Raw genomic sequence first — 11,204 nt, 5'->3', positions numbered from 1 at the left:
TGGTCTCCATCTCTACCTCCATCACTGTATCTTTACTATCATTGCTAAAAGCAAATGCCAAATTACTGTATTTGAAAGAAGAGGTTTTTTAGGGCGGTGGTTCCAAGGTTTGTCTATTTATATGAAAGCCATTAATGGGTACTATGCCTCACAATTCCCTTCTCCTAAGTCTCTCTTGGGGGTTTAGGGCCCATTTTGTTGTTTTATACAGACAAGATTGACCAGACTTAGGGTGGGCGGTGAGAGCGTGCTGAGGGCCGCCTGGATTGAAAGTCTGCCCTGTAGGGGGAGGTGAGGAGGAAGCTTCAGGTGCAAATGACTCTTTCCAAGTTGGAACGAAGTGCTGGGAGGACACGGGAGAACAGTGTCTCAACAACCCTTTGCTATCTCCTATCCGTTCATCTGTCTCCTAGGCTGAAGCTCCTGACAAACTCGAGTCCACCAGCATCGTGCTGCCCACAAAGGTTGGAGATGGCAGTCTTTCCAAACTCCTGTCTCCCCGGGTGTCTGCTCGTCTTCATTCTCCTCCAGGTGCCCGAGCTGGATTCCGGTAGGTCTCTCCCTCTGGCCTACAAGGTTGAAATTTCTCAGTAATTGTTAACAATCCCATTTGGTTCTCCTTAGCGACTTCCATAAGGGTCGAGATTCAAGATGGACTCCCTCGGGCTGTCGTAGGAATAAGAGAAATGGTGGGAGACTCTCCGCCCTTCGGCGGGATCCTGGTCTGTGTCAGTCCTCATCTCCCACCTCCACATTCTGTCTGACCCTCCTGGTTTTTTGGCAGCTCCCTTTGACGTGATTGGACCCCCAGAGCCCATCCTGGCGGTGGTGGGTGAAGACGCCGAGTTGCCCTGTCACCTCTCCCCCAACGTGAGCGCCGAGCGCATGGAGTTGCGGTGGTTCCGAGAGAAGGTCTCTCCCGCGGTGTTCGTGCGCCGGGAAGGGCGAGAGCAGCCCGGAGAGCAGATGGCCGAGTACCGGGGGAGAGTGACGCTGGTGGAGGACCGCATCGCGGAGGGGCGCGTCGCTGTGAGGATACAGGACGTCAAGGCCTCTGATGATGGGGAGTACCTATGCTTTTTCAGGCAGGACGAAAACTACGAAGAGGCCACCGTGCATCTGAAGGTGGCTGGTGAGTAGACCGGTTTTGACTTTCTCCTGTGACTCCATGAGGAATATATTTTCCTATGGATCTGTTACTTTGGAAGCCATCAGATTCATTCCCCAAATCCCTTTTAGGTTGGAAGAGGTTGGCAGGCCTAGATAGAGTAGGAGATGAGTAGGAAGGGGGTTTGAGTTGAGAGTGGAGAGGGAGCGGGGAATAATCTTTCTGGGCGGAGCTTTATTTCAATGATGTCCTGCCTTTCTCTCTCAGTTATAGCATAAGCATTTCCCCATGTTATTAATTAAATAAGTGTAAGATGTAATGACTGTATAACATTTTCTTCTATTAACAGACCATAATTTGCTTGATCAAAGCCCAGAATTAACCATTTCAGTTGTGTCTCTTTTTCACCATTACATTAAGGCTGTAGTGAGCAACCCCGATGCATACTTTGACGCTGCTTTATGGATTAGTACCCAAAGGCCAATTTCCTAAAATCACAGAGCATGGCTGCTTGTTAAGGGTCTTGATCTACCTGCAAAAGTTTTTGTTTTTGTTTCCTTTTTCCTTTCAAGCTAAATTTCAGAGTAAAACAACATGGAAAATGGTCAACACTCAGAAGGAAAGTATGCATTGAGGTCTGCCTTTCCCACTTGGCATCAAACAATCTCTTTCTGAGCTATATTTCCTACTGTAAAACTGGGAAAGCACCACCTCTCAAACAAGGTTTTGCAGAAATGAAATAAAATGAGACAATATATGAGAAACTGCTTTGTCAATTCTAAAAGCATTATGTACTTATAAGATATTATTACTGTGCCTCAGACTGCCCTACAATGTATAATATACAACTATATTGCTTTTTATGTATGCAGTCAAATAAAGATAAAGTTTGAAAAATACCTGGGTGAAATCTGGGTCCCTGCCTCATAACATAGTGCCCCACGTGGCAGCATCATATATAACTCATATTTCCTTTTTAGGGAAGTATCTTAAAGGTTGGTTATAAAGCCCTAGAGATTTGCTAGCATAAAGCTGTCATTGTTAGCTTTTCTGAGTGATAGACACCTTTGAGAATCTGCTGAGGGTGGTGGCCCTTTTCATGAAAAGAATACACATTTTCACGTACACGCACAACTTGGGATATGGATTTAAACCAATAGTTGTTTAACAGGTGTTTAATAGGTGTTTAAGAACTCTTCTCTGAAGCTTGCTGTTTTCCTGTACTTTGTGGAATTGTTAGAAAATAATTAGGCTGAACAGAAAGGAAAAACAGCTTCATGTTGATTTATGTCAACATAATAAACAGCTTCATGTTGATTTATGTCAATTTAATTGGGGGGTGGGGGTAGATGAGGTTGAAATCATTTAAGAAAATTCCTGAATCAGTATCACAGGTAAGTGAAACTTAAATTGTCAACTACAATCTCAGTGCAAAGAACCTCCAATCCCCCTTCTCCTCAAGGATACTCCTTCTCTGTTTATCCTTACATTCTCAATCCTAGCCCTTTTCCTACGCAAAGCCTTCTCATGATACTTCCAACCACAGAGCTCTCTCCCATCTCTGGAGGTCCCAGCCTAGACTCACTAACCCACCCCTAAGCCATTGGGCTTGCTGTTCCCGCTGACTGGACCCCTTGTCTGTCCATCAAACTCCTGCCCAAAATTCCAACACTAAATCCCAACACAGCACCTCTCTCTGATAAGATGTATTCTTTTATTGATACCTCTGTTTCCTTGTGTAATAAAATATGGAGATGAGTCCCTCTCATCCCCAGTTCCCTTGGGTTTCTCTTTCTCAAACTATGCAGTCCTGTGGTTATAAGCCTCCCAGAAGGATGTCTGCTAAAGGAGTAAGTTGCCTCCTTTCTCCATAGCTCTGGGCTCTGATCCTCACATCCACATGGAAGTTCAAGAGAGTGGAGAGATCTGGCTGGAGTGTACCTCAGTGGGATGGTACCCAGAGCCCCGGGTACAGTGGCGAACTCCCAAGGGAGAGGAGTTTCCATCCGTGTCAGAGTCCAGGAACCCTGATGAAGAAGGTCTGTTCACCGTGGCAGCTTCAGTGATCGTCAGGGACACCTCCATGAAGAATGTGTCCTGCTGTATCCGGAACCTCCTTCTCGGCCAAGAGAAGGAAGTAGAGATTTCTATACCAGGTCAATGAACTCAGTGCTAGGTTCCTTTTTGACACAGCTTCAGGGCCACATCACATGGGACATCTGACCAGCTGTAACCTCATGGCAGACTTGTCTATTTTCCTCACCTTAAGCTTTCCCCCACCTAAACTCTTGCCCACTGAGCCCCACCAGCCTCACTAGAAGAGTAGAGATTCTGAAGGCATAAATTTTACCTAGATCTCATACAAATTCCGGATTTTCTATCTTGGTAGAGAAACTTTGTCTCGGGGGGGTGGTCTTCTGGATCTAACTAAATTAGTTCTCCTGTTTCCACCCTTGCCTCGCCCTCCTCCCCATTCCATGCTAGAGCTCTGTCTAAGTTTCCAGGGTCCTCAGGGAAGCAAATCTTCTCATTATTCCCTACACACTATCTCTAGTTCAGGCAGGAACTTTTCCTTATTCTTTGATCATTGAGTCCCATTGTGTTGTACTCAGATGTGACATTTCCCCTTCCTTATTTACTTCCCTCAACCCCTTGGCTCCCATCCTTCATTGATAGCTAAGGAGAAATTTCCATGAAAACAGGAATTGGTCCATTATATTCTTTGTCTCACAGGTCTTGTCCCCAAATGACTCTTGTTCATCTTCATTCCTCTCTTTCTCTGCTCTCTGTTACCTAAGATCAAAATTTATCTGAAAAGCTCAGAGTGGCATTGGAGGGACATTTTTCCATGGGAGGAATGTGAGAGGTCCAGGTCATCCTCTCTTCCACCCCCTTTTGGAATCAGGAGAGGAGCTGGACTTGCTCTGAGCTTCTCAACAAATGTCCTTCTTGGGGATTTTGTTTTAGCTTCCTTCTTCCCAAGGTTGACTCCCTGGATGGTGGCTGTGGCTGTGGTCTTGATGGTCCTAGGACTTCTCACAATTGGGTCCATATTTTTCACTTGGAGACTATACAAGGAAAGATCCAGACAGAAGAGGCATGAATTCAGCTCTAAAGGTAAGTCATAGAATCCCAGTCTTCTTTTTGGGAGTGCTTCCAAGTGGGATTGGATCCAAGTCCTTTAGGATGTCTGCCAATGGGAAGATAATTGATTCTAGAATTCTGAAAGTCAGAGGGGATTATAAGGCTCCTGAAGTCAGTGGCACCCAATGTGAAGAATAACAGAGGTTTAGGGTAAAAGACGAGTCAAAACCAATTCTAACTGAGAGAACAGACCTGATGTTTATTCACTACTCACCTTCAGACTCTATCCTTACTTTTAACTTGGTTTCCCAGTAACGACTAAAGATCTGATCCCAAGCCAGTAGGAACTTCCTGCATATTTCTTAGAAAACAAAACATAATCCTTGTTCTTCATTTATTGATAATGCTTCAACAATCAGGTAGTCATGAAGTAAACAGTTACTTCTTTGTGTGTTTCTTACACCTGTTTTGTCCCCTCCCTTATGCCCACTCTAGAAGGTCACTAAGGTATTTCTGTTTGTTTTCCAGAGAAACTCCTGGAAGAGCTCAGTAAGTTCTATCTTCTTCTAATTATTTCATCCACAAGGTTTTCTCTCTTATTATAAAACATGTCAATAACACTCTTTCCCCCCTCCCCCCTTGCAGAATGGAAAAAGGCTACACTGCATGCAGGTCAGTGACTCTAAATATCTCAGGGGCTCCGAGGATCTACCTTGCAGGGGTTCAAAGTCGTATAGTACTTGGAAATAAAAAACCACTAACATACTTTTGTGATGAGGATATAGAGGGGATAGACGATGGTAAATGGCCTCAACATTTTCCTTGAGGTACACAGAGGGCCCTTGGAAGATGGCTAGAAGACAAGTCCCCTCTGACAGGGTCCCATGGGGCACTGGGGACAGTCAGTTCATACATCACCCTGTGGCTGTGGATGGAAGAGGGGACTAGAGACAGCTGAGCAGGCCAGGCAGCTCTCTTCCTGAGGAGACCTGTCAACTGCTAGAGCAGTGTCCCACTTCTATGGAAAAGAAAGGATAGTTCTTTCAACCTTTAACATTCACTGATGTTCAGACTCACTTTCTCTCTGTCTCTAGTTGACGTGACTCTGGATCCAGATACCGCCCACCCCCACCTCTTTCTGTATGAGGATTCAAAATCTGTCCGACTGGAAGATTCACGTCAGAAACTGCCTGAGAAACCAGAGAGATTTGACTCCTGGCCTTGTGTGTTGGGTCGTGAGGCCTTCACCTCAGGGAGACATTACTGGGAGGTGGAGGTGGGAGACAGGACTGACTGGGCAATCGGGGTGTGTAGGGAGAACGTGATGAAGAAAGGATTTGACCCCATGACTCCCGAGAATGGGTTCTGGGCTGTGGAGTTGTATGGAAACGGGTACTGGGCTCTCACCCCCCTGCGGACCCCTCTCCCGTTGGCGGGACCCCCCAGCCGAGTTGGGATCTTCCTAGACTGTGAGTCAGGAGACGTCTGCTTCTACAACATGACTGATGGATCCCATATCTATACTTTCTCTAATGCCTCTTTCTCAGGACCCCTCCGGCCCTTCTTCTGCCTGTGGTCCTGTGGTAAAAAGCCCCTGACCATCTGCCCCATCACTGATGGGCTTGAGGGAGTCACAGTAGTTGCTGGTCCCAAGGACCTTTCTAAGGACATCCCACTCTCCCCCATAGGGCAGGACTCTGCCTCTGGGGACACAGACACCCTCCATTCTAAACTGATCCCTCCCCAGCCCAGCCAACGGGTACCTTAAGGAATATCCCAGCCCAACCGTTTCCCTTTGCTCTTACCCGCTTCTCTATCACCCCCTGGGGCTCATCTGCCAGCTGTACCCAGCCCCTGTTTCTTCCTGTTGGGTAGAGATTAATTAATCTTGAGAAGGTTGTGTTGCTGCTGATAGAGTGTGGGGTATAGGACCTTCCTAATCTGTTTCCGTTTCTGTTTCAATATTCAGGGGGCGGAGAGGTGACTCAAACTGCTTCTCGCGTTCTCCTGGCCCTTGAGGCCAAAGCCTATAGGAAGGCACTTGAAGCTCAGGGATCAAGATGGGCTTAGGCTGGCCTAGGGTTGTGACAGAAACATCTTGGTGTCCGGAATAGGAATATGTAGAGGAACAGGTTTATGTAGAGGAACAGGTTTTAGGCAAGCAGAAAACCCAAAGGATCCTGGGAAGGGAAGATCCGAGGCTGAAGGCCTATATGTCTTTTTTTTTTTTTTTTTTTTTTTTTTTTTTTGCGGTACGTGGGCCTCTCACTGTTGTGGCCTCTCCCGTTGCCGAGCACAGGCTCCAGACGCGCAGGCGCAGCGGCCATGGCTCAGGGCCCAGCCGCTCCGCGGCACGTGGGATCTTCCCGGACCGGGGCACGAACCCGTGTCCCCTGCATCGGCAGGTGGACGCTCAGCCACTGCACCACCAGAGAAGCCCTCAAATTTTTTAAGTCATATCCTCTGGGGTGGATCTGAGCAATTGGCAAGGAGAGTAAAGAAAGAAGAGATGAAATGAGCAGGGCTAAGGGATCAGACAGAACATTTGCTAGAGGAGAGAATTTTAGATAAAATTCAAAGGTTGTGTCCACAGCCATGCCTCGGCCCTGTTCCCCTCTATGCACCCGCGTTTCTCCCTTGCCTGGGGCTCATCTCAACCTCACTTTGTTGACTCCACAAGTCTCAGGTTCTCTTCTTCTTTTTGATCTAGAATCTCTCCATTCCAGAGGCATTTCCAGGCATTATCGTTCAGTAAGATCACCACTTCATCAGCCATTGTCTCAGCCTCAACCCAACATTTGGTTTAAACCCTCCACCATACCTTTAATTAGCTTCGACCACCACCCACTTCCAAACCGCACCACCGATCGCTCTCTCCCCACCCAGCTTTCCTACACGCTGCTTCTCCTCAGGGTTCCCTGAAGGCTGCATCACTGTGCTCAGCACAGCTGGATTGATCGCAGTTGTGTGTATTTGCATTTTCCTGTATACATGTGTCTTATCTTGCCAATAGACTGCAAATTTACCTAGGCTCCAACCTTCCATTTCCACTGGGTTTTCCAGTTTCTAGGATAGATGTCGCCCATGGTCTTAACCTAATAAATAAGTCTGTCTTATTGCTGAGAACAGCATCTGCACCTTCCTTTCTTTATCCCAACAAGTGGAACTGAAACAAAAACAGAGGAAAGAAACCTGTGTGGGAATGCAGTGAGCCAAAGCAGTGTGGTTCTGTTTATCCAAGACCCATCCCCAGACCTGATGGCAGTAGGCTCACCAGGGAAGGGGCTATTATTCCAGGACGGTCCAGCTACTTACAAGAAGGCCACAGTGCCAATGGCTACCTGCCTTTAGCCTCTGGAGGAAATGTTTGGGAAATTTTAGTGGTGATGCCTCATAATTGGAAAAACAAACAAACTTGGGTGATCTTTAAAGCACTGTTCCAGAGGAAAGGCCCTTTGGATTCCTACTTTGAAGGCCCTGATAGTTCAGCGAGATGCCCACTCTTCCCTATGTTACCCCAAGCAAGGATCAGAAATAGTCCCCCTCACAGAGGGTCTGACCTTAATGCAAATCAAGCAGCTCTGTTGCCCAAAGGGACAGACTGTGAGTCTCCAAAGGTTCACCAAGTGGTGGGAGAGCACCTCCTATGTATGCCTCTTGCTGAGAAATTATTAAAATCAGAGCTCTACTCATCAGACAAGAACTCCAAATTATGTTCTTACTAACATATTATTTCCATTCTTGCATCACATTATATTTCTCATGATTAAGCTAAAAACCAACTTTTATAAGTTTTCAGTCTACCTGCTACCCTCATAGAGGACTATGACAAATTAAAACCAAGCATTCTCTCTTAGGTGGAAGTTCTAAACACCAGACAGGTCTATTATCATCACATTCAGGATACTTTAAGTGAAATATGACAAGGACAACAATATTCCACCACTCACTTTTTGTCATTGTCGGCTCCACCTAGGTTTTGGTTATGATTTTGGTGTCCCCCTACTGACTTGGGACCTACATAACAATATCTAGATAATCATATATTCATGGATGTATTGATAGATTATTTTTTAAGTGAATCCACATCCAGGCTTATGAATCAGGAGACCACAGAGGTCTTACTTTGGGAAGGGGTCAAGAAGAAAATGTAATAGATGAGAAGCAACTGTCGATATTAACTCCAACTTCCTCCTTTCACAGATGAGGAAATTGAAGCTAAGAGGAATGAAATGATTTGATTAAAGGCACATAGTATGTGCCCATGTCAGGTCCTGAAAGCAGGGGTCCTTGCTATCTGTCCAAGACATCTTCCACTGAGCAAACCTCAGTTGAATAGGAGTAATAGGTTAAGTTCATCTGGGGACTGGAGCTTCAGAAAATTGTTTAGAGGAATTACCAAGGTTGAACTGAGGGCTGGCACCTGGAGAACCAGATAAAAAGGGCTCCTCCCTCCATCATTTATGGACCCCCAGCACTCAAGGTCCTCCTCTCCTTGCCCCTTCTTCAAACCCTACTCACCCCACCCTACACTGTACTCCTGGGAGAAGAACATCATTTACCCCTGCTTTAAAAGTATTCATTTGTGTTCAAATTGTACTTTTAGAAAGTAAAAAAGTTCAAAAAACCAAGTCCAAACTTCTTTAAAAATACTTGAGAACCTCAAGCAGTTGTTTTGCTAGTTTAATGTACAATGTGTATCCTGACATGCATATGTAAAATCTCACTCCGAATAGATGGGACTGCCACAGGAACCCCTCTCTGAGAGTAGAAAGAGAAATCGTCATAGGTTTTAATTCGTTCTGCGACTTCCCTCCCCTTCCTATTTCCTCATGATCTTCAAGGAAAATGGTTACCAAACACAGTACTGAGCTGGTAGTAGATTCTTAGGAAACATCTATGTCCACCCCCCTCCCAGGTTTAGCCGCTTTACATGAGGCATACTGAGGGAGAATTTATCTGATGAGCCTTGAGGCTTTCTTTCCAGCTGGCACCAGCTACCACTGCCTGGAAGAAATTAACAGTCTTGGTCGTTCTGGCTTTATTTTCAAATCTTCCAAAAGAGAAGAAAGGTGGCCTTGCTGATGCTTTGCCAAAGCCCGTCTTAATCACCTGAAGCAGAATCGGTGATACTGTGATTTTAGAAGCACCAAAAAGGCATCTCTTCCACCACTGCAAATAACTGTAGTATTTCCAAGGCCTGATTTTCTTTTTTAACCAGAAACAAAAACCTCTCACCCCACAGCTAAAGATCAGTCCCAAAACGCAAATGCTACTGAAATGATAGTAATAGACTTCATTTCACACACCAAATACCAGCTCTGGTCATCACATGTTTGAAAGGGCCTGCCTCTCTTTAACAGAGATTCTGTGAGATAGTTGAGCTCAGACATTCAAATTAGGAGAAAAATAACTGTACAACTTCTATCATCCCTTATCAACAACGGCTCTTCCATGCCATCTCTCTTCGTATCCCAATTCATCTGTCCCTTCTGCCTCGAGACCCACTCAGGTCTCCTCAAAACTCCTTCTCAAAACCTGAGTCCACTCCCAACTACATGCACATTTACTCTCATTTTAAAATTTAAAATGGAAATAGCCTTTTTCCTTGAATACATATGGAAGTTCATTTTAAAAAATAGAAATGATCAAAATCTCATCACTCAAATATATAACCGATGTCAAAATTTGGGTTTATCCTCTCCTTAAAAAAACAAAACAAAACTATATCTCCATGGTTTAGTTCTAAGGACCTAAACTAAATTCTCTTTGAGGAGTGTTCCATACCAATTAGAAACTCTTTGTGGTACAGATCTGGTAGTTTTGCTGGACATAAACAGAGATTTAGGAAAGCCATAAGAATTAATGGAAGATAAAGCGATACACTTGTAGAAAGTGAAAGGCAAAACTGGTCTCAGTTTGAGGCCTCCTTCTGAGAACAGTATAACGTCCATACAGAAAAGTCCACAAATCCTCAGTGTAGAACTAGATAATTCGGAACAAGAAGCAAGACACCCGGACACCCTTACACCGGTCCCCAGGGTAACCCCAGCGGGGAGATTTGCAACAGAAAGGACAGGAGGGAGGAGTGAGAGAGCACCCGAGACGGCTGGGCCTCGGCGAGCATCAAACTGAATAAATAGCCTAAAACCGCCTGGGAGCAGGTGTCAGTTTAAGTAAGGCAACTTCAGCAACGTGGGTGCCATTATTTGACAAGAATTCTGTCGAGAATGGAGAAAAAGTTCCCTTACTCTTGGGTACCCAGGCCTGCGCCGCCACGCTCGCGGCAGCCTGGAATCGAATACGCTTTCATGCAGAAGACGCCCCCCGGCGGCCCCGCAACCCGGCACTTATTCCGCGCTTCCACCCTGGGTCGGCGTCCGGGTCCATTCGCAGACTTGTGGTTTCGCTTTTTAACCGAAGAATTTCCACATCCTCAGGAAAAAAAAAAAAAAAAAAAAAATTGACTAGCGTTGAGATAGACACGGAAATGAATTCCGAGCGCCCTTCGCGAACAGTTAGTCAGGATGGCCGAGCGGTCTAAGGCGCTGCGTTCAGGTCGCAGTCTCCCCTGGAGGCGTGGGTTCGAATCCCACTCCTGACAGTACCGTTTTCAAATTCCTACTTTTTTTAATTTTTAAAATAAATTATCCGAAATAAAAAAATTAAAATATTTTTTTAAAATAATGAAAGCTCTAGAATGAAAGCACTCTGTACCCAGAACACAATTTAAGATATAGTCATTTTAATCTCATCTCCTTTCACTGTCTCTAGTTGACTGTCCCTCTCTCTCTCCTTCACATTCAAGGAGTCGAATGAATGTTACTCCTCAATTTTTTATCACTGAAGTCCACAGGGCCCTTCTTTTGTTTTTTTTTATTTATGGATTCCTTTTTAATTGACTTTCAATTTCATTTTTCGTCTCCCACCCCCATAAGAAATCACTGGAAAGATCGTCCTTTTCTTTCTTACTATATGTTTTTGTAGAACATGTATTTTTGGTTTCGGTACA

The 11,204-nt window shown here is 45.2% G+C and overlaps 1 protein-coding gene and 1 non-coding gene across 2 annotated transcripts; both read left to right on the top strand.

The window, feature by feature from the left end:
- Positions 1-471: 471 nt before the first annotated feature.
- On the top strand, positions 472-5,989 carry BTN1A1 (butyrophilin subfamily 1 member A1). The gene is made up of 7 exons (XM_059075443.2): positions 472-550; positions 785-1,132; positions 2,983-3,264; positions 4,076-4,225; positions 4,721-4,741; positions 4,838-4,864; positions 5,287-5,989. The coding sequence occupies exons 1-7, from the start codon at positions 472-474 to the stop codon at positions 5,958-5,960; spliced, it is 1,581 nt and encodes a 526-aa protein (XP_058931426.1). The 3' UTR covers positions 5,961-5,989.
- Positions 5,990-10,713: 4,724 nt separating this feature from the next.
- TRNAL-CAG (transfer RNA leucine (anticodon CAG)) lies at positions 10,714-10,796 on the top strand. The gene has a single exon. It is a non-coding gene; the product is annotated as a tRNA-Leu (tRNA).
- Positions 10,797-11,204: the final 408 nt, after the last annotated feature.

The sequence above is a fragment of the Kogia breviceps genome, chromosome 10, assembly GCF_026419965.1.
Source record: "Kogia breviceps isolate mKogBre1 chromosome 10, mKogBre1 haplotype 1, whole genome shotgun sequence".
Taxonomy (NCBI): Eukaryota; Metazoa; Chordata; class Mammalia; order Artiodactyla; family Physeteridae; genus Kogia; species Kogia breviceps.
Note: the sequence above shows the minus strand (reverse complement) of the source record. Positions and strands in the feature narration are given on the sequence as shown.

Coding starts and splice junctions, on each gene's coding strand:
- BTN1A1 (XM_059075443.2), top strand. CDS start 472: ATGGCAGTCTTTCCAAACTCCTGTCTCCCCGGGTGTCTGCTCGTCTTC. Junction 1,133..2,982: donor CGTGCATCTGAAGGTGGCTG/GTGAGTAGACCG, acceptor CTTTCTCCATAG/CTCTGGGCTCTGATCCTCAC. Junction 4,226..4,720: donor GCATGAATTCAGCTCTAAAG/GTAAGTCATAGA, acceptor TTTGTTTTCCAG/AGAAACTCCTGGAAGAGCTC.